At 51.7% G+C, this 20,643-nt stretch overlaps 1 protein-coding gene across 1 annotated transcript in view; it reads left to right on the top strand.

The window, feature by feature from the left end:
- The window catches only part of LAMC2 (laminin subunit gamma 2), a 28,874-nt gene extending 8,583 nt beyond the window's left edge, over nt 1-20,291 (top strand). The window contains exons 3-23 of the mRNA XM_068952495.1: nt 2,141-2,270; nt 3,390-3,488; nt 4,259-4,395; nt 5,224-5,346; nt 5,988-6,177; nt 6,489-6,601; nt 6,947-7,165; nt 8,261-8,437; nt 9,215-9,448; nt 10,556-10,692; nt 11,630-11,783; nt 12,107-12,312; nt 12,616-12,695; nt 13,199-13,336; nt 14,692-14,836; nt 15,128-15,277; nt 15,891-16,005; nt 16,433-16,632; nt 17,265-17,423; nt 17,510-17,609; nt 18,185-20,291. Coding sequence (XP_068808596.1) covers nt 2,141-2,270; nt 3,390-3,488; nt 4,259-4,395; nt 5,224-5,346; nt 5,988-6,177; nt 6,489-6,601; nt 6,947-7,165; nt 8,261-8,437; nt 9,215-9,448; nt 10,556-10,692; nt 11,630-11,783; nt 12,107-12,312; nt 12,616-12,695; nt 13,199-13,336; nt 14,692-14,836; nt 15,128-15,277; nt 15,891-16,005; nt 16,433-16,632; nt 17,265-17,423; nt 17,510-17,609; nt 18,185-18,435 — 3,257 coding nt within the window. The 3' untranslated portion in view covers nt 18,436-20,291. The remainder of the gene's footprint in view (nt 1-2,140; nt 2,271-3,389; nt 3,489-4,258; nt 4,396-5,223; nt 5,347-5,987; nt 6,178-6,488; nt 6,602-6,946; nt 7,166-8,260; nt 8,438-9,214; nt 9,449-10,555; nt 10,693-11,629; nt 11,784-12,106; nt 12,313-12,615; nt 12,696-13,198; nt 13,337-14,691; nt 14,837-15,127; nt 15,278-15,890; nt 16,006-16,432; nt 16,633-17,264; nt 17,424-17,509; nt 17,610-18,184) is intronic.
- The last annotated feature ends 352 nt before the right edge of the window (nt 20,292-20,643 follow it).

Here is a 20,643-nt window from a genome sequence, read left to right as displayed (position 1 = left end):
GTCACCCCCAGTTCTGCACAGCATCATGTGCTGAGGCCAGCTCAGCACCAAGAGGGGTTATTCGTGGAGGCCCCGAGTTACGTGGTTGCGGTAGTCATAGGCGTTTGTCACCCTCCTGGGTGTTTTCTGAAGAGCTCATTGCCAGATGAGTCTTTGGGAGCGGTTTAGGGACCAGCATGGCATTTGATGAGTCTCTCTGGTGGTTTGGGGCAGACACTGGCTTTTGCCGTTTCTGCTCTTTTCAAGGGGAACTGGTGTCAGCATTATTTTTAAGCAGCGCCACGCTACAGAGGCGGTGTTTGAGACTGAACTATGGCAATCAAGAAATCCTTGTCTGGCTTGTATTTGCGTTGGCCAGCTTGACGTGTGCTAGTGTGATGTACCACGGGTCTTGGAGGCTTCTGCCATCCCGTTTCAGCTGCTGCGTGTGTTAAAGCCAGCTGCCCTGAAAGCTGCTCAGAGCTTGAGGGCCATGTGGGTGCAGAGGTGACTTCTAGTGGTGGTCCGCTGCAGCTCAGTGCTCTGCCCTCTCTCTGCCCCTCCTGGGCCACGATGTTGAGCGTTTCAAAGCTCTGAGCAGCTGCAGACTGTAGCCAGGGTTTCAGATGCACCTACCCCCAAACTATTCCCTACGCCTCCACCCCGTGCCACCTGCCTTTCCAGGACAGAGCTGCCCAAGGCCTGATTCAGTGCTTTGCTATGAGCAGAGCTGATACGAGCTGAGAGCTGCCCTGCAGGGAATTACTAGTCTCTCCCTGCTTGTATCCTTATCACAGAGGATGGGTAGCCAAACCCTAATGAAGGGAGTTAAGGCTTTCACCCAGCTTCATGAGTCAGGTCCATGACTTCCGTGCTGCAGTGTCTGATGGGCTCCACAAAGGCTACTGATTGCATCATAACAGTGAAAGGGTAATTCCTGAGTTCAGGGTTGTGCTTCAGGGCACAAGGTAATGCAAAGTGCTGCTGCGCTTTGGGATAGACAAAAAAGCTTTAGCCTCCTGAGCTCTACTGGCTGCTTCTTTGCTGCAATTTTAAGAGGAAATAATGACTGGAGCGTATGCAGCAGACTGCAGTGATAAGAGATGGGTTTTACGGCTTTGAGGTGTTTTCCGTGGATCTTGTGGTGAGACATGACTGCCACAGAGACAGCTGCTTCACGCTCATCAGATCTCAGCTTGCTATGCAAGCAGATAGCTTGTAACTCCTGCACTGAGATGCTGTAGAAATGCAAATTTCTCTGTCAACATAGAAAGCGGATCACTAGAACCACCTGTGAACAGAAAAAAACGTAGGACAAGAAATGCAGAGCAACAGGCTGCTGTTGCTTTGAGTTGCTGGAGGGAGAATATCACTTTGGATGTCCCCTGTGCTTAGGTGCAGAAGGGCCTGGGGGCTGACCCATAGGGACAGTGCCCTGGGCTTTCGCATCCTCTGCCCTCTGTGTCTGCGCAGTAGTAGGTCAGGAGAGAAGGAGCCTGCCAGGTCAGGAGAACGGTATAACACTGGTGTCACGTGGGAAAGCGCCGTTTAATGCCGCAGCCCTCGGCCATGTGACGTTTAAATCCTTGTAGCTGCACTGAAGTGAAGTCACGCATCAGCGTACACCAGTGGTAGACGTAGCAACGGAGAAAAAAATTCCCCGCTTGCTTTACGTTCTCTGGGATCTGCCTTGTCCTTTGGAATGACCCTGGCTTCATAGTAGGGGAGAGGATCTCTGCCTGGGCACGCAGTCGATTCCTGCTGACATTCATCACCTCAGTCTCCTGCAGCTGCCTGGGAGGCCGAGCGAATTTTAGCAGGAAGACCTGGTATCTTAGACCCACGCTGTGACCTCAGGCAGGGGGAGAGGACTAGAGGCTGGGGCTGAGAAGCTGTTGAAATGAAAGTGTGTGCTGTCCTAGCAGGGTGGCGCTCTGCGCGTTAACCCTTCCCAGCTGACCACCACCCACAGTCGCTGCCTTATATGTCAGCCCCCAAAGTGAGTAGATCAGCTGTGATAAAATCAGATTTGAATTTTTCATCGATTGCCCAGAGGGCCATGGCGGAGTGCTGCGTTTACTCCCGTGTCCTGCAGAGATCGCCACTGGCGGAGGGTCGCCAGGATGGGGCACGTTTGAATCTTCCTTCCCTGTCCCTGTAGGTGCCCTGAGCCCGCAGTGCGATAACGACGGCCGGTGCAGCTGCCAACCCGGGGTGATGGGCGAGAAGTGTGACCAGTGCCAGCCGGGCTTCCACTCCCTCTCCGAGGCCGGGTGCCAGAGAAACGGGCAGTAAGTGCTGGCGACCGTCCGCATCGTCCTGCTGGAGCGTGGAAAGCTAATTCTCTAGGGCTGATCTCCAGACCTTTCCCAGTGGCTCTAAAGAGCAGTGCTGGCTGACAGTGGCCTGTGCAACGGCAGCTGGTTCTCCAGCTTCGCTTGTCAAATCCACTGAAAAGCATAAGCCTAACCCCACTGCCGTTCTGGGAGTGATCAGGCTGAGGCAGAAATTAGAAAATTGGACCTCTTTTCCAGCCTGCAGAGCTCCCTGCCATGCAATATCATCGCAATAAGAGCTTAGCAGCGCTCCAAAGTGGTTGTTTTTTTATCTGGATAGCACAAACAAGCAACAGGTGGGCTAGACCATGTGAAATAAAACCTGGCTGCGCACGTGTGGCTGCACAGCGTTGTTGTCACTTGTAAGTACTGTCCTGGTGCAAACACACGCCTATGAAAATTGTGAAGAGTCTGTACCAGAACCCCTTTCTTTGTTTAAATGGAGCTTCTTTTACCTTTAAAGCTGTTTTTAATTCAGCCTCCCGAGTGCCATGTCCTCTTTCTCCTCTCTTCACCCCACCCTTGCTTTGTCAGACCCATGCCATCCCTCTGCTCCTGGGTGCCCCCTGCCCTCCCCGCTCCCGGCTGGGGAACCCACAGTGCTGCTGCGTGAAAGGCGCAGGATGACTGCAGGCAAAGGGCGGGGGCGAAGGGCGTCTGCCAGAAGCAGTGCTATTGTGCCTTGCCTTTCTCCTGAGCCTTGTGCCTCTTCCCCAGGGCACGGCTTTGGAGCACAGCCAAGGTTTAATAAGCTCAGCAGAGCTTCATTTTATTCTCGTAGGAGGGTCTTGCTAAAGAGATGCACTGTGTTGGTTGCAAACTAGCGCTCTGAGGTGTCCTGGGGCTGTAGCATCAGATGTTGGGCACCATCTCAACCTGGCACCCATACTACTTAATGCAAGTATGTTACTAAAAGAGATGTCTCAGATGATTTTTCCTCCCTGTAAGACTGGACTGATAGCTGGCCACTCCACTGGGGGTTCTCCTAGGTCTTGTACCATCAGTGTGTGAGGTGCGTTGAGCTCCCAGGCTGAACTGGAAATCAACTGGAGATTTCTGTTGTCCCTGTTGCAGGAGTCCGCAATGCGAGTGTGACCCAGCCGGGAGCACCGGGGATTGCATCTCAGGTCGCTGTGTCTGCAAGGCAAGCGTAACTGGAGAGCGATGTGACAGGTGGGAGTCATGAGAGCTTGTCCAATCACTCTGGGGTTTGTCCTCCATCTGCCTGGCAGTGATTTCTCGTTGGGCTCAAAGTCTTTTGCTTGGCCTGTTAGGGCCTCCAGGGAACAGAATGGGCTAAATGCGTCTCCCCCGTCTGTCTGAAGTGCAGTGTGCCCGATTCCTTGCTTTCAAGGGCCGCCAGTAGCCCTAAGGCTTTCCACCATTCCCATCTCAGCTCTGCCCTTCCCTTCGGTGGCTGCCTGCTCTGGCCTCAAGCGGCATCCTGGTGCCTGACAGTGACCTTCTGCCACGCACAAACTATGGGGCTTGGCTGCATAGGGAGGAGGCTAAGAAACATTCCTCTCGCTTGCTACTAATGTGGAGGAAGTGTCTCCAGGGCTTATTTCTGCAATTTAATCCTAGCACCCCACGTACACCTAGCAGAAAGCTACTATTAATCCTTTTTGGGAGCAGAGCTGCATGGCATGAAGTGGGATGGGGCACCCTAAAGGAGAGCCAGAGGGCCCAGCACCCACTGTGGCATCTGCACCTTTCACAGGTAGCCACTAGGAGATGAAAGCCATCTCACCACAGCTCAGTGCCTGCGGGACCTGTATTGCTACCCCAGTCCAACAGTGGGGTTTCAAACGTGGCAACAGCTGTGTGCACAGCCACCTTTGGGTTTGCTGTGTTGTACGTAGTTTTGTGTGGTTTGGCCCATGGCACTGCGTATTGGAAGAAGAGGAGAAAATAGACACTAAACATAGTAACCTTTTCTCCAGGTGCAGGCAAAACTTCTATAACTTGGATGCGAGAAATCCTGCGGGATGTTCCCCGTGCTTTTGCTACGGGCACTCAGCTGCGTGTGTCAGTTCTGAGAATTACAGCGTCTATAAAATCACCTCCACCTTCCAGCAAGGTAAAGCCCAACGGAGCATCCATACAGCTCCTGGTTTTGTGCATGAAGGAGTGTTTGCAATTCCTTCAAATTCCCCCGAGAAAGGGACAGAGATATTGAAAACTCTGATGCAAGAGTGTAACAGAACGAGCCGTTGAGTAGTGTCACTGTTGCAAATGATCCCTCCACGGCAGCTCTGCCTCATGAGGCACTTGACATACTTTTCCTCCTTGCACCGTGTGCGTTTTCCTGAAATATTTAGGGAGCACTTCACCTGGTGCTTGAGACACCATCAAGTATTCAGCTTTTCATGCAGTTGCCGTTGCCACCTTTCGGATATGCGCGCTGTGGGGATGTGGACTGGCGAGCGTGAGCATGTGCAGTCGGTGGGCTCGCTGCTGTGTTCTGCCAGCTGTGGGTTGGGCTCAGCTGAGAACGTTTACGAGACCACAGGCGAAACAGAGCTGAAGGGGGTTTTAATTCAGTTGCATATTGTCTTTGACTGGGAGAACCATCCCTGTGAGAGGAGCGTCTGTTCTTTGACATAAGTTGTTTGTGGGATGAATTGCTGATCATAGGCAGAAACAGGGTGCAAGGGCAGGGAGAGTGTAGTATCCTGAGATATCTGGAAGAAGAGCCGGGTAGACTGTGAAGACCATAACTGATCACTGTTAGATGTATCTGCCCAACCAGGGAGGGGAGCAGTGCTACCCTCTCAGTGGGCAAGGGATAGGGGGCCACAAGTTTTGATGAGATGCAGCTTGAGAAAGACGCTGCCCTTACAGTCCTGGCAATGCCCTTGCCTCTCTCTGCTGACTGCAGGTGGGTTTCTCCTTGTTTGCATTGTAGGTGCTGAAGGCTGGAGAGGTGTCCATGAAGGTGGGTCACCAGCCCAGCTCCAGTGGTCTCCACGCCATCAGGACGTGTTTATCGCAGCAAGGACATCAGAACCTATATATTTCATGGCACCTGGTAGGTGTGAGTTTATCGGATGCATGTAGGGGAACAGATGATGGGGAGAGCATCACACAGGAAAATCGACTTGAGCCCAGACCTGCTTCTTTAGGCTGATGCACTGCCACCTTGCCAGGTCTTGAAACTCAATTGAAAATTCACCCGATAAGGTCTAAATAGCTGTTCAACCTGGCTCTGCTGACCAGCCCTTGGCATATACTAGCTGGCAGGAAGGAATTGCCCTTTTTGGGGTGATGCCGCTAGAGTCAGTTTTGGGGGTGGGATGGGTTGGGCTAGAGCCTGATTTCAAGGGAAGAGCTTGGGGCCTGGGGTCTGGACAGACAGCTCTCCCTGTCGGTCAGGGGAAGCTGAGGTGCCACTGGCTGTTGTCCAGGGAAAAGGAGCTGTAGATAGATGTACTTTCCTGGGTCTGGGTTTCCTGGTCTAGTATGTGACCAGACAGACCAGAAGGCTCGTTCTGGGGAAGGGAGGTGTCTGCGTTCATCTCCTGAGACAGGTGAGGATGGTGGCAGATGGCACAGATGGCATCACCTGCTCCCTTTGCTTGGTTTGACTCCGTTAACAGAGCCCTCAGGAAGAGGGGGAGATTTTAAGCCTTTAATTTCTTCCCTCTGCTCTCTTGCTCTCTCCCTTGTCAGCAAGATTTCTGGGGAACCAGCAGCTGAGCTATGGCCAGACGCTCTCCTTTGATTATCGTCTGGATCGAGGGGGACGTCAACCTTCTCCACATGATGTGATCTTGGAAGGAGCTGGCCTGAGAGTCACTGCCCCCTTCTTGCCTCATGGGAAGATCCTGCCCTGTGGCGTCAGCGAGACATATGCGTTCAGGTAAAAGACTGAAGCTTTGGTATTTTCCCTCCTGGTGTTTGGGGTGGGGAGGGAGGCGGCTGAAATAGTTGCCTGGTTTGGGTTGGATGCGGTTCATTACTTCTCTTCTGGAATGGCAAGGTTACGTTGTGAGTGGGGTGGTGGATGATCTGTCTTGAGGCTGGGGTGGATGCTTTGCTCAGTATCAGTCACATGCAAATAGAGGTTATCCCCCAAAACTTTGGGTCCAGGAGGGAGATGGGAGAGAGCAGCCAGGAAACCTCACTTTCATTTTCTTGAACAGTTCTCTTTCTGTCTGGTCCTTTGTGCAGGTTGGATGAGCACCCAAGCAGCAAGTGGAGCCCAAGGCTAAATTTCTTCGAATATCGCAGGCTGCTGGGAAACCTGACAGCACTCTGGATCCGAGCCACGTTTGGAGAGTACAGTAAGTAGGGAAAGAGCTGCGAGGGGGATAGCACAAGACTTAGATCTCCTCGTTGCTGGAGATACCAAGTACTCACCTTTGCAAGAAAGCGTTGTGCGTGTTGTGGTGTTCTAAAGTTTGCCCTAAACTGGGCAAGTTAAATTGTGACAAGATGACACAAGACGCCTACAGCCAAGGAGCATGAATAGAAAAGCCTTGGCTCCAGCCTATCTGCCCGCCTACGTTGTAGTTAAATGTGTAACCTGTACAGATCTCGGGGTGTAGGCATGGGGGACTTGCCGACCGAGCTAGGAGTTTGGACTGGAGCTGCTGGTGCTGCGGGTAACCTGCTGTGTCTCCCTTCAGGCACAGGCTACATCGATAATGTGACCTTGGTGTCAGCGCAACCTGCACCTGGAGTCCCCGCTCCCTGGGTGGAGCACTGCGACTGTCCTGCAGGGTACCAGGGGCAGTTCTGCGAGCGATGTGCTCCTGGGTACAAGAGAGAAGCTTCCAACCTGGGGCCTTTTGGCATCTGTGTGCTGTGCAACTGCCAGGGGGGAGGAATTTGTGATCCAGATACTGGTAAGGAAAGCCACAGCCACGCTGTGCTAGGGCATATGGGACTGTAGGACAACTGCTGTGTCCTGAGAGTGCAAGAGGGAGCGTGGGGTAGCGTTGAGGAGTGATAGATACCTGGCTCTGGGGATGCGGGCTGGAGCGCAGGAAGTGTCGTGGATAAAACTCCCCAAAACCTAGAAGAGCTGCTGCCAAACATGCAGAAAACGATGCATTGGAATCCAAGCTAGTTTAGACTACGCTGATTGCAAAGAGAGAAACATTTCCCACCATCTGGATAACATTACAATTTTTTTCTCTGACCTTTGTTCTAAAAGTAAGTGTTGGGCAAATAGGTATCACAAGTGAGTAACGTGAAAAAGTTTTACTGCCTGTCTTGTCAAAATAGCCTACAGTATTGCAATGTAAAGTCAAAGTAATGTACTTTTTGCCTTGTAAAAATGACTTGATTTGGTGGATCCTAAATCAACTCCCCCACCTCAAAACCTCCTTCTGTGAATGCTAAATGTCCCCTCTTCTGTTCTGATTCAAAATGAAAAGTTAGTTAAATTGTTAGCGTTTTCCAGGAGGTGGCAAGTCCTGTTTTCTGGCTTTGACCGTCAAGTATGCAAGTGTTGAACAGGAGAGTGCGGCTCCTAAGGAGTTGTACAAACTATGAAAGATCCACACGTTTTTGTCATGAATGTTGTGACCTCAAGGCCTTGTGTGATCCCAGCCACTGCAGTCATTCAGAACTCGCCTACTTGGCCAGTGTGACTGGCAGAAAAGCAGAGCTTCAGTACGCTGCTCCGAACCTGTCCTGTCACAGGAGCGGTGAGTGCTCCCGGTGTGAAGGACTGAGCAATGGAGAAAAGGAGTGTGTCGGGGTATGTGGTCAGGCCAGGGAGATTGCAGTGCTCCAGGAGAGGGTACTGGCCTACAGGCACTTGTGGTGCATTGGGTGGCAGGAGACAGCAGCGAGTCCTGCAGCATGACCGCCAATAAGGGATCCCAAGGAGGGGTCTACCCATGCACCTGGGGGTGTTGTGGAAGGTGTCCTACTGAGGAGCAAAAGGGGTGAGAGCAAACTGGCTGCCACAAGCCCTTTCCTTCCTCCCTCAGGTGAATGTTACTCTGGAGATGAAAATGTGGGCAATAGTATCAGCTGCCCATTTGGCTCCTACAGAGACCCGCGGTATCCTCACACCTGTAGGCCATGCCCATGCGAAAATGGCCAAAGCTGCTCTGTGACACCGGGCGGAGAAGTTGTCTGTGATCACTGCCCTCCTGGAGCCACTGGTAATGTCTTTGTTTAGTTTGTTTTTAATCAGCCTTTCTCCAGGGCCTGGTGGTGCTGGGAAGGGGAAGGATGAACGATGGTGGTGTTCCTTCAGCGGGCCCTGATGTTAGCCTGTCCCCAGAGTAGGGCTGAGCTTTACTCTGCCTCAGGATGAGAGGCAGGTGTTTGTGGTCCAGGATGCTCGATGTCAGGCAGGTCGTTGCATCTCCTCAGCCTGGCTTGCCCACGTGAGCACCATTTGGTTTGTATCTTGGTGTTTCAGCAAAGCACCAGGATCCATCCTGTACCCATGCGTGCCCTGAAGAAGCTGTAGTCTAAATGGATAACGTAGATGGAGAAGCGGATCGGTAGGGAAGGTAGGGGGAAATGGAGGCACGAAAAATAGGAAATGACTTGCCCAAGGTGAGCCATTACACCCAGCTTTCCAGAGCCTGTCCAGTGCTTTGTGTGTCGGACCTGGCAGCCTACAAACACGCTCCTGCCTGAATTCTGTTCCTCAGCCCTTGTTCCCGTCTCTCTCCTCAGCAGAGTTAGGAGGTGAGGGGTCTCCTGGGAGAGGCTGGCTCCTTGGATTTCTGGAAGCCGTGAATTTGCCCTTCGCTGCACAGGAAGAGCAGGTTCCTCTCAGAGAGAGTAAAGCTACTGTTGCGTGGGCCCTGGCCTCACAGGGCACAGCAAGGCCAGACGACACCTGCACCTCCATGGGGCAGAGGGAGTTAGTTGGCCTTTGGGTTTCGTTCTGGAGCATGACTGTTGCTTTGTCTCTCCTTTCTCAGGTGCCAACTGCGAGTACTGTGCCGATGGCTATTTTGGAGACCCCTCAGCTTCCAGGCCGTGCCAGCCTTGCCAGTGTAACGATAACATTGAGCCCAATGCTGTGGGGAACTGTAACCGCCAGACCGGCGAATGCCTGAAATGCATCTACAACACGGCTGGCTTCTACTGTGACCGCTGCAAAGAGGGCTTCTTTGGGAACCCCTTGGCCCCCAACCCCGCAGACAAGTGCAGAGGTACAAACGCCCTGTGAAGAACGTGCATGTGTGTCGGGGGGAGGGTATGTTGTGAGGGGCTGTACTCAGTACAAGAGGTTTCTTCCCACCAGCTGAAGCCCAAAGCCATGTGGTCAAAGGCATGGCTCCTGAGGAGCTGCAAATCTGAGAAATGTAAAGCAGCTTCATACTAGGGCCCACTCTTGCCATATATGAACAAATCTGTGCTGGAGGATGCGCCTATTTGAATAAAGGAACTGGAGAGGAGAGGGAAACCCTTGCTGGCATGCAAGGAGGTTGAATGCAAAGGGACTATGCGTTTGCACTTTGGCCTTGCGGCTTTTCTCGTTTGCTCTATGCTTCCAACAAAGGCTTGGGCCAGTCGCGGAGGTGCCGGCTGGTGTTTGTACTTGGAGTGTTTACTAGAGCGGAGCCAAGGGACGCTGAATACTTCCAGTGTTTTCCAAGCCAGCTAATGTTTCTGTTAAGTGCCAGCAGCACGGGAAGGAGGTGTACATTCCTGAGCGGAGGGAGATTAAGTAGGATTTGAGTGCCATGGGTACGTCAGCCCCGCAAAGGCCTCGGGAAGGTGGCTGCTACAAAAGCTGCTAGTGACGGTAGAAAGTGGAAGTCAAAGGCAGGAACCCAGAGCATGGGAAGGATTTGCTTACAGAGGGGGTTCATAGGCTGAAAAAGGACTTTGAAAAGCAGTCAAAGGATTTTGATGAGTACAATCTCAGCTTACCTCAGCACAGCGTCTACAGCAGCGCTGCGCCCCTGCCACAGTCACCCCGTGTACTGGTTCAGGAGTACTTTAAGGTGCCGGTAACAGCTCTGTTAGCTTCCGCTGGCGTGTCCTAGGCACTGGGCAGGCTAAAACCTCTTCTAAGAGCAAATAGCCAAAAGATTTGGAGGAGAGAAGCACTGAAGGTGCCACAGGTTACAGCAGCACACTTGGAGGTACAGCTGGAGGGGTGACAGTGAAAGTTGCGTCTGTGGATGAAAGATGGGGAAACAAGACTGGAGGAAATCAGAGGAAGGTAATGAGTGGAGAGATGTGGCGGGACTAAAGTTGAGGAACGCTCCTCTGAGTCTGTGCTGCCTTCAACCTGCTGTTGTGCCTTGCAGCCTGCAACTGCAACTCAGTTGGTGCCGAGCCCCTGAAGTGCCGAAGTGATGGGAGCTGCGTTTGCAAGCCTGGCTTCGAGGGCCCCAACTGCGAGCACAATGAGTGTCCGGCCTGCTACAGCCAGGTGAAAGCACAGGTAGGTACGTGTGTTTGTCAGCCTCAGCATCTGTGCTACAAATTCCAGGTCTCTAGACAGGGAGCTGTGCTGGTGCTTTTCAAGCAAACCTAGAGGTTGCAAAGAGCTTACCTAGAAATGGGAACCAGAAAATTATCCTTTTCAGAAATGGGGCAGATTAGCTCTCTCCCCTCGGGAGCTCAGTCAAGAACTGGCATGTTGCTTGCAAACAGTGTGGGGCAGGTGTGGGCTCTATGTTTATAGCTGTTGTCTTCCTGTTAGCTCCGCTCTGGACAGAGATCGTCTTTTCAACCTGAGAGATATTCAGTCGGTGTTTGAACTTGGCACTGGGTTAAAAGACAGGAGGGGAGATTCTTCTTCTTTCCTGGGTTTTCCTCTTCCTTCTTCCAAAGCACAATGTGGAAATTTATTCAGAAGTGCTCAGCTTGCTTCCATTAGGCGTGAATCTTTCTTGCTGTATACTAGCTGAGAAGCTAGGCACTAGAATTGCAGCCAGCCCAGATCTGTAGAGCCCAGAAGTGGTTACTCTCCGTTGTCTGGCTGCCAGTAGGCAAATCTCTGATGGTGTGGTCCTACCGGCTCTAAGTGGTAGCCTTGACATGGCCGGGATCAGCAAGGCGGTGACTGAAAAGAAAGGGGAGCAGAAACACTGTTACCTTCTAGCGTCTTGTCCTGGCCTCCCCGAAAGAGTGAAAACTGGTTTTGCAGGCTGTGCCTGAAGTTTATTTTTGTGTCGTTGGTTGAGCTGACAGAGAACGACAGCCTTCTAGGGCTGCTGGCTTGCTGTGTTCCATAGCGAGCCCTATTCACCCCAAATATGAGGCCTTACTCTCTTTTCAATCCCCTGTCCTCTGCTAGACTATAGATCTGGCTCATGGCCTTCGCACCTTGGCTTTGGTATCCCACTCACTGATGGCTTGATCTGCTTTGGTCGTAGGTGGACCTGTACTTGCAGCAGCTGCAGGAGCTAGAGCTGCTTTTCTCAGAGGTGCAGGCTGGCAGCGGGGTCGGGAGCGAGGACCTGGAGGGGAAGATGCAGCTGGCTGAGGAAACGCTGCGAGCCATCCTCAGAGAAGCCTTGAGCCTACAAGGTACGACCCGACTGCTCCCCTTGGATGGGGCTGGAGGAACAGGAAGGGAGGCAGGCAACTACTTGGGGGTGCTTCAGTAGATCGAGAGGAGGGGAAGATATTGGTCTCCTAAAGAGATGTCCTGCTGGGGCAGTTGTCTGTTCTTCCCTGAGTGCATGCGTTGCAAGGGACTGACAAGCACACGTGTGTTTGTGTGGCGGGGAGGGAGGAAATCTGTCAGACTGGAGTAGGTTTTTGCTTCAGTGACCTTTTGCTTCAGTAGGCCTTTTTGCTCAGAGACGGGCTTCTATCTAACCACTGCCTCTCTCTCGCTATCTTGCCAGCCTCTGACAAATCTCTGGAAAGTCGTGTATCCAGAATGAAGGGGCAAGAGTCCAGTTACCAGAGCCGCTTGGATGACATCAGGGCAACGGTGGAGAGACTGAGGTTTCTTGGGAGCCGGTATGAGAAGCAGGTGCAGGACATTCAGCGGCTGCTGGAGAGAGCAAGGGTGGACCTGGACCGAAGTGGAGCCACTCTGAGTAGAGTTGTAAGAGCATCCTCATGTGATACACTCTTAGTTCAGCCCAGCCACCAGGTTGAAAAAGCCTGTGGAGATGTGAAAATTAAACGTATTTCAGTTATTACAGTCATTTGGAAGTAGAGGAGCAATTCTGGTGAATGTTACTGGCCCCTTGCTGTCAGGCTGGGAATTTCTGTTTTTTATGAGGAGCCGCTGGCAAAGGTCTTCGGAGAGCTTTGGAGGCTTAACACGCTCCAGTCACTTTTTTCATTGCTAAATCAGAAGTGAGGACAGGGAAGAGCATTCACACCTCTCTTCCTCTCTCCTCAGACTATTCCAATTTCAGAATTCCCTGGAGGCTCAAATAAGTTCCTGATCCTGGCGCAGGAGGCTCTGAGATTAGCCAACAGGTGAGTCAGTCCTTGCATTGGTTAAACCAAGAAAAAAGGCCAAGGGGACTGAGACCCTTCTGGGGACCCAGAGGGTCCCTGTTTAGGGACCTTACCTGGCGCTGAGATTGCAGCTCCTGTGAACTCTGTGCCGGTCCTGGTGCCGGGAAAGGTGCGTCTGCTGGGTTGCCTTTGCTGACCTAAAAAGCTGTTCCCTGTTTCCTTTGAGAGTGGTGTTGGGTGGCATATTCTGGAAGTATCTTTCTGGTCAGTGTTTGATCTATGGGCATCCAGTTGGAACAGGCTGCTGTGTCTTTCCCTGGTGCTCCTCTACCCTTGAAGAATGCAGGAAGGACCGGCAAAGTACATGACCACAGGTGTGGACCCCCTTCTCAAACATGTTATGTTTCTGAGGAAGATCTGTTCCAGCATCGCTGAATAAAATGACAAAGGAATTTGGTGGAAGAAACTCAGGTGGCCGTGGGAAGCTTTTTATTACAAGGCAATTATTTATTGCTTTTCAGCCACATGGAAGCAGCCAACACGATTGAGCAAGCAGCAAAGGCAGCACAGGATGACTCGCAGCAGGCGCTGGAGCTGGTGCGCTCAGCTGTGAGTGGAGGGGCAGTCGTGTCAAGCTCCTTGCAAGGGCTGCTCAGGAAGTAAGTTCAGAGTGTGCTCGCGTGCATGTCTCAGGGGGGCAAAAGGAGGAGGATGTTGGGGTGAGGAGAGGGGTAGCAAAGTGTCCATGCCCTGTTCCACACCTCCTCAGTTAAGTATCAGAAAAATGCAGATGGAGACAGGACACTAGGACAGAAAGGAGCTGCTTTGTTTGAGGACTTATTTGCATGTCTCAGCAGCCAAGGTTTAGTGTAAGCAGCTCTGCAGAGCATCTGCTTCCCACCCCACAGACCACGATGGCCCCTGTTGACCTGACCACAGCTGTGGGAGAAGGTTTAACCCTATGTGTGTGTGAACAGGCTGAGCAGGCTCCTGGGAGATGACTTCTAAGCACAGCGCAGGCTGACTTTTGGGGCCAGCACAGCCCTATTGCAGATCTATGCTGGATTTATCCCAAGGATAGACCCCATGTTATCTGGGCAGATTAGTCTGGTAGCAGCAACTGAGTTGGTTGGAAGAGGGAATGGAGGTGTAAGCTCTCTGGAAGGGGCTGGTGGCTTTGCCCTGTGCCTGTCCAGAGCTCACCATAGTGCTGGGCCTTTGTGGCACCAGCGTGGTAGTCTGTAAGAAGTAAAGGAGCTGAATGGGGATGTACAGGAAAAAAACTACAGTGATACAGCAGGGATTAGCAAAGCTACTGTGGAGCCTAAGTGTTTGTTTATACAAACCTGCTCTACAGAATGATTGAGAAACCAGCCCCCTTTAAGATCTGCTGTGTTAGCAAAACAAATCACAGGTAACTTGAAAGCTGCAGCTTCCAGATGAGCCCTGGTCTAAAATACCTTTGGTTTCTGAAGTGTGAGCCTCTCTTGGCTGAGGGGTTGAAAAACGGGGATTGTTTCATCGCACTGAGAAGGCTAATTAAAGTCTATTGGGCCTTGGAGAGAGCTCAGGAAGTACTCACATGCCCATCAAATAAGTAAATGTAGGAGACTGCATTAATACTGTGGCAAGAGTTTGGCTATTTGGCTGTTGCCCTGTTACCTCTGGCCCCATCAAGAAGACTGAGACTCTTCTCAGTGGTGTAGGCCTATTGCCTCTTGCCCTATTCTCGTTGCCAGCAATAGGGCAAGAGGCAACGGGCACAAACTGAAACACAGGAAAGTCCATATGCACGTGAGGAAATACTTTTTCACTGTGAGGGTGACTGAGCGCTGGACCAGGTTGCCCAGAGAGGTTGTGGAGTCTCCTTCCCTGGAGATATTCAAAAGCCATCTGGCCACAATCCTGGGCAATGTGCTCTAGGTGACCCTGCATGAGCTGGGGGGTTGGACTAGATGACCTCCAGAGGTTCCCTTCCAGCCTCAGCCATTCTGTGATTCTGTGCTCTGTGCAGATACGAAGAGGTGAAATCATTGGCAGGAGACCTGGAGGCTGAAGCTGATAGAACAGCCTCTGAGGCAGACAAGGCTTATCAGGGCAGCCTGATGCTCCTCAACTCCCTGTCCCGCTTGATGAAGACTGACACTGGGTCCTTTGAGGTGAGAACTTTGTGCCTGTGCACGTGGGACCAAGAAAAACCCCCTTTCATCCTCCTCCAAGCCCTTGCTACTGCCTCTGCCCCTGCCCTTCCATCCCCTAAGCCCTTTCCAGTGATCCATCTCCTCATCCTGGTTGGAGAAGTTTTGGTTGTGCATGTTTTCACCCTTTTACCCATGCAGCTCGCTGTGGCATAGGTACCATATGCAAACATCTGTTGGTCCCTGCTTGCTGTGGTTCCCAGGGAGCAACAAGGAGACCTCCAAGATAGCAATCACATCTTTGCTTTTCAGGGGGAGGCAACCCGTCTGAAGCAAGAAGCAAACACTCTCATGAGCATGGTGGACACATATATGGCAGGGTACAGGCAGCTGCAAAGCCGTACAGGCCGCTGGGAAGAAGAAATCAAGCAGCTGTTGCAAAGAGGAGAAGGCGAGAGAGCGGTAAGACATTGACTGTGTTGCTGCAATTATTCCTGTGTTGTGTTCTGCAACTTGAGTCATCTTCAGGTCGAGCTGGGGTCCTGGGCCGGTAAGTCTACGTGAATTGAAGTTGCTATGTGCTGTCCCAGCCTGTTCTTCAAAAGGGATGGTAGCTCACTGTCTGCTGCAGGATGGCACCTTTCCTCAGAAGTAGAGCCAGGCTGGGTTGGTCCCATCCTCTTCTGGCTCCACTGGAGCCAACTGAAGATGTCACCGTGTGCTCAGAGCTGCTTGTGCGGTTTCTCACTAACACGTTCCCTCTGTGAGAAGCAGGTTAAAGGCCTGCTCCTGAAAAGGTTTTGAGCTAAGATGACTGCTGATGTCTGGAGTTGGTTAAGCAGCACTCATGCAAGCCTGGGCTGACGGACAAGAGGCTCTGGTAACGTTGAGTCGGGGACAACAGCAGGTGTTGGGAACAAACTGATGGACAGCAGTCTTCTCACACAGCATGGCGTCTTGTGCGCTGCACGTGTGCTAGTGACACAGTGCCTGTGACTGCTCACGGGCCAGTCTGACACTCCTGTACTGTAAACTTGATCTGCTCTTTCTTTGTGTCTCCTCTGGCCTGTCACAGGCATTGAGTCGGCTGCTATCCCGAGCCAACCTCGCCAGGAGCACAGCCCAGGAAGCAGTGAGTGCTGGCAACGCCACGTTTTACGAAGTGGAACAGATTCTGAAGAGCCTCAGAGGTAACTTTCTTCGTACCGATCTATTACCTATGTTGAAGTTTCATGTTAAAAAACTAAACTCATTGAACATGCTACAAACTGCCCTTTCGAGAGTTGTGCTCGAGTGCCAGGGTAGTGGGCAGCCCGTTTCTTTGAATTGTACCTGTGATCAGGACAGCTTCCACAGGGCCCAGTGATCGTTTCAGGCACACCCCAACCTGTTCAACAGCTCCTATGAGAAGGAGCAAACACTTGTAGGAATTTTTCTCTCTGGCAATTGCCCATCTCCCCGTTTCTTTCCAGTGCTGTCCCCACGATAGCCAGACTTTTATGTGGGAGGGAGAATAGGTATGTCTAACGCAAGCCATGACTGAGGAAAAGCTTTTTTCCGTGACGTGATATCTTACAAAGCTTACAAGTGCTTTGTTTTTGCGTGTGTTTCTTTCAGGGTTTAATGTGCAAGCAGATGACAAGAGAAGGGAAGCTGAAGAAGCTATGAGGAGGCTACCAATTATCAGCAACATGGTCTCAAGTGCCAAGGACAAGACTGACCGAGCTGAAGCAGTCCTAGGCAATGCTGCTTCTGAATCAAAGACGGCCAGCAGCAATGCAGCAGAAGCAAAGGAGATCACCAGTGGGATTCAGCAGGTAAGGGCGGGCCCTGGTGCTATTGCTGGCAGAAAAGGATTTGGAAAGAAAAACCATGGAGGAAAAGAGGATGTGGCTGCAGACTCTAGAGGCTGTGGTGGGCCTGATCCCTTTACTCTTTATTGAGTTTGTCTGTAATGGATCCTGCAGAGATTCCCGAGTTACCTGTAAATGAGTTAGCCTAGGCCACGGGAGCATGGGGATCTCTGCAGGCAAAATTGTCCCTTAGAGATCTCTGTGGCATATCACTGCAGCCACCTCTCTGTTACCCAAGGAGGTTTCCCATAAGTGCCCTTGCCTGTCATTTCCACAGTTTGAGCACCAGAGGTAGCTGTCAGGTTTATGAGAGCCCAGAGGTGGGCTCACCCAGAGTGGTGAGTCCTGCTCCCAAACTGCATGTTGTAATTCTGCAAGGACTCACTGGTGTATTCTGGAGAGGTGGCCATGATCACAGAGGCAATTCTCAGCACCAGCGGCAGGGGAGTGCACATGAAGGACGTGAGCAAGCCTGGGATATTCTGGGTCCCAGGGGCCTGTTGAAGGAACCACTTTTCCCCAGCTCCACACCCTGGTGCACCCAGACTTGATTTCAGCAGCACTTGGCCCCTCTGAGAATGCCTTGCCTTCCCTAGGCAATTGCGCAGCTGAAGGTGGAAACCAACAGGACGGCTGATGGAGTCCTAGCCCTGGAGAAGGCAATCGCCACCTTGCAGCGTGAGGCCAAAGAAGTGGATGGTGAATTTGAAAGGAAGGTTTCAGAGGTTGAAGCAGATGCCACTGTGATACAGGAGGTGTGTCCCTGTCTCCCACTCCTGCCCCTTCCCTGTTGATGTTTGAGTGACACCTCACCTTATAGCCACCACCTTGCTTTTTGCAGACAGCTCAAGAGGCTCAGAGCGCCCACGCCAAGGCTGGCCAGGCAGGGGTGGCTGTGCAGGAGACGCTGAGCGCCCTGGAAGAGCTGCTGCGTCTGATGGGTGAGTTTTGCTACGCTGCTGTAGGATGTAGCTGAAGTTGGGCTACCGTTGGGGTCTAGGCAGGGGCTGCTGAGAGCTTCTTTCTGCTTTGCTGTGAGTCTAACCACGTGAGACTGGTGAGATGTGCAAGGAGTCCCGTACCTCCCTTTTAGGTAGAGGGACCTGTGTACCTGGCCTCTCATAGAGGCTGAGAATTAAGCTCTGATTGCTGGAGTCTCAAGGCCTTATCTACAGGCCAACCCTTTTTTTCCCCTGCCTGACTGGGTCTCGTGGCAAGAGGTTGATGTTGAATGCAGACACCCACCCCCTCTTACCTGCTCCGTTAGCCTGGTGCAACTTCACAGTTTAGGGCCAATTCCACTCCCCAGAAATGCAGTGTCCTGTCACAAAGGCAGTCGGGAATCTAACACAAGCCAAGCAGCCAAATCCAAAAGTGTTTTGCAGAAAGCTGCCTCAATAGCAGTAGCTGGGAGACTGAGGGCTGGGCAGCAGGATGAAGCTGAAGCATCTAGAAAGATCTAGTTCTTGGCCTCCATCCATGGTTTCCTCTTCCTTGTTTTCCTCCTGTGCAACAGACCAGCCTGGTGCTGTGGATGACAAAGACCTGAACCACCTCGAACGGACTCTTGGTAAAGCAAAGACCAAGAGGAACCAGTTGAAGGAACAAATGTTGGGGCTGGAGCAAACAGCCACACTGCAGAAGCTCCGGGTGCAGACACTGGAGAGGAGCATTGAGGACATCCTGGCAGATATTAAGAACCTGGAGGATATTCAGAAAAATCTTCCTCCTGGCTGTTACAATACAAAAGCCATCGAACTACCTTGAGTGGGCTCTGGAAAGACTGCAGCGCATGTCAGGCTGAAAACAGGAGAGCCTGGCCCAGTTGCTCTCCTCAAACCTGGCAGGACCAGCCGCATTTGATTCTGTTGAATTTAACCTTACACTTGAGTTCAACATGACAGCTGAAGTTCCCATCATCACACTGGTTCCAGAGAGTCCCCGATTTTCAAAACTGTCCGTCCCTTGGTTACAGGAGGAAGGAGATGCCTGGTTGTGTAAAGGTGCTACTGACTGAAGAATAGTCCATTCTTACAACAGCTCCTTCAAGGCATAGATGGGGGCTGCTTGGTGCCACTCTTGGGAGTTTGCAGGGTCTCCACCCACCCCTTGTGGATCCCCTCTCGTAGTCTAACACAGACGGAGGGACTGGAGTCTCTCTCCTTACTGTCCGTACTTGCGTGACCTATTCCTCCTCAGATTCTCCTGCAGGGTCTTCCTTATCTTTTGCAACCCAGCAGGTAGGGAATGAACAGTGTGAAGCAGGAGTTCAGGTGAGTCTCAAGCCATGGAGCTGGTGATAATTCATGTAGCTTCCCAGAGGGTCCAGTCCTGTCCTCGGTGCAAGTGGTGCTGGCACAGTTTTTGCTGTGGCTTAGACTAGTCAGTGTCAGATGCCACTGTGACCCTTTTTGTAAAACTTCAGGTCTTCCACAGAGCTTCTCAGTAAGGTGGTTACTCTTTTTCTAGAGGAAAAAGATAATGCTAGTTGGTCTTGAGCTCAGGGTGACGTGCTAGATGGAGGAAGAAGGAGGATCTGATGCGAGCAGGTTGCTGGAGGGAGGGATGGAGAATTGCTAAGGTCCCTCAGATGGGTGGAACAGGAAGGACTTACCATTTCCTTTACCCTGTAAGAAAGGGCACCTTTTCATCTTTCTCCTGCGTTTCTTTTTGAACCTGTTGACTGACAGCCCTTGAAGGATGGCTTGCTTGTCAAAGCTACTTTTTGGCAACAGCAGGTCTGCCTAGCATCCCCATATATACGTACACACAAACACAACCCTTTCTTCCAAGGTCAGTCAGTTCGGTACCAGGCAGCCTCCTGGATGCCCCTGAGCCCATGAAAAACAAGTTCCTCTCTTCCGCACAAGCACCAGAGATGCAGTGGCACTTGTGACAAGAGCAGGGGCTTTCTTCCAGTGATTGCAGCCAAAAGTACTGGTGTTTGAGGGTTTGGGCCCAGCCTGGTGGATTGCCAGCATCCTAAGTTGAAAAATGTCCTAAATATGTCTCCACTTCCAGTTCGGTGCTGTCTGTTCCTTCCCCTCCCTCATATGTGGTGTTGGATGTTTCACTGAGAAAACTCTAGAGCTAAAGTAACTGTGTGTAGATCTTTGTTTGGGTTTTTCTGTTGTAAATCTCTCCTGATGAGAGCTTGGAGGAGCTATGACGTTCCCTTCATCCATCTTATGTTTTCTTGTGGGTTCAGCTCCATTTTGACAGCATTTCCAGCTTCCTTTTGGCGCCACTTCATGGAAGAGAGCCTGGGGGTAGCAGATGCTGACGGAACTCTGCTGAAGAGCCCTGACCTGCCTGGTGATGAGAGGACTGGACTAAAGGAGGACTCCAAGACTAAAGGAGGAGGACGCTTTGGGGATGAACTTATCCGTTGTTAGCTTTGATTCTCTGACAAAGCGGTGCCAATGTTTTTGCTTGATGAGGATATACTGAAGAATTGCATGTGTCATACTTTTATTTAAGTGATATATAGTTTTGCCTCTGGCACGTTTTCTTTCTCCCATTGCGCAGTGTAGGATAGGTATTGTGGATGTGACTTTGTTTTCCCTTGAGTTGGGTTTTTTCAGGGGGAGGAAGTCAATAAATAATGAATATTTTTGGCTGGATCTTGCTTACTGGTCTGTTTTCTCTAGCTGTGTGTTTTGGGGTGGTCTGGAAGGAAGCAGGATGAGACAAGGAAGGGCAGCATGGGTGCGTGTGGCTGTCAGTTCTCCCAGCAACGCAGCAGCTCCTGTTCTCCATGCTGACTTAGTCTTGGGGCTGGTTTGACACAGACATTAAGGGATCTATTTGGGGAGATCTGAGGTCAAACGAACCCTTCAGGGAATGATTCTGTGTCCTACGTTGCAACATCCACCTCAGACCTCAAGCTCTTGTGGGCAGATGGTGCGTTAGCAGAGCGCGTGAGCCCAGACACCTCTCCTCCTGGCATTGCTGCCCAGCTCTCCCATGGAAATT

Source organism: Struthio camelus, chromosome 8 (genome assembly GCF_040807025.1).
Source record: "Struthio camelus isolate bStrCam1 chromosome 8, bStrCam1.hap1, whole genome shotgun sequence".
Lineage (NCBI taxonomy): Eukaryota > Metazoa > Chordata > Aves > Struthioniformes > Struthionidae > Struthio > Struthio camelus.
Note: the sequence above shows the minus strand (reverse complement) of the source record. Positions and strands in the feature narration are given on the sequence as shown.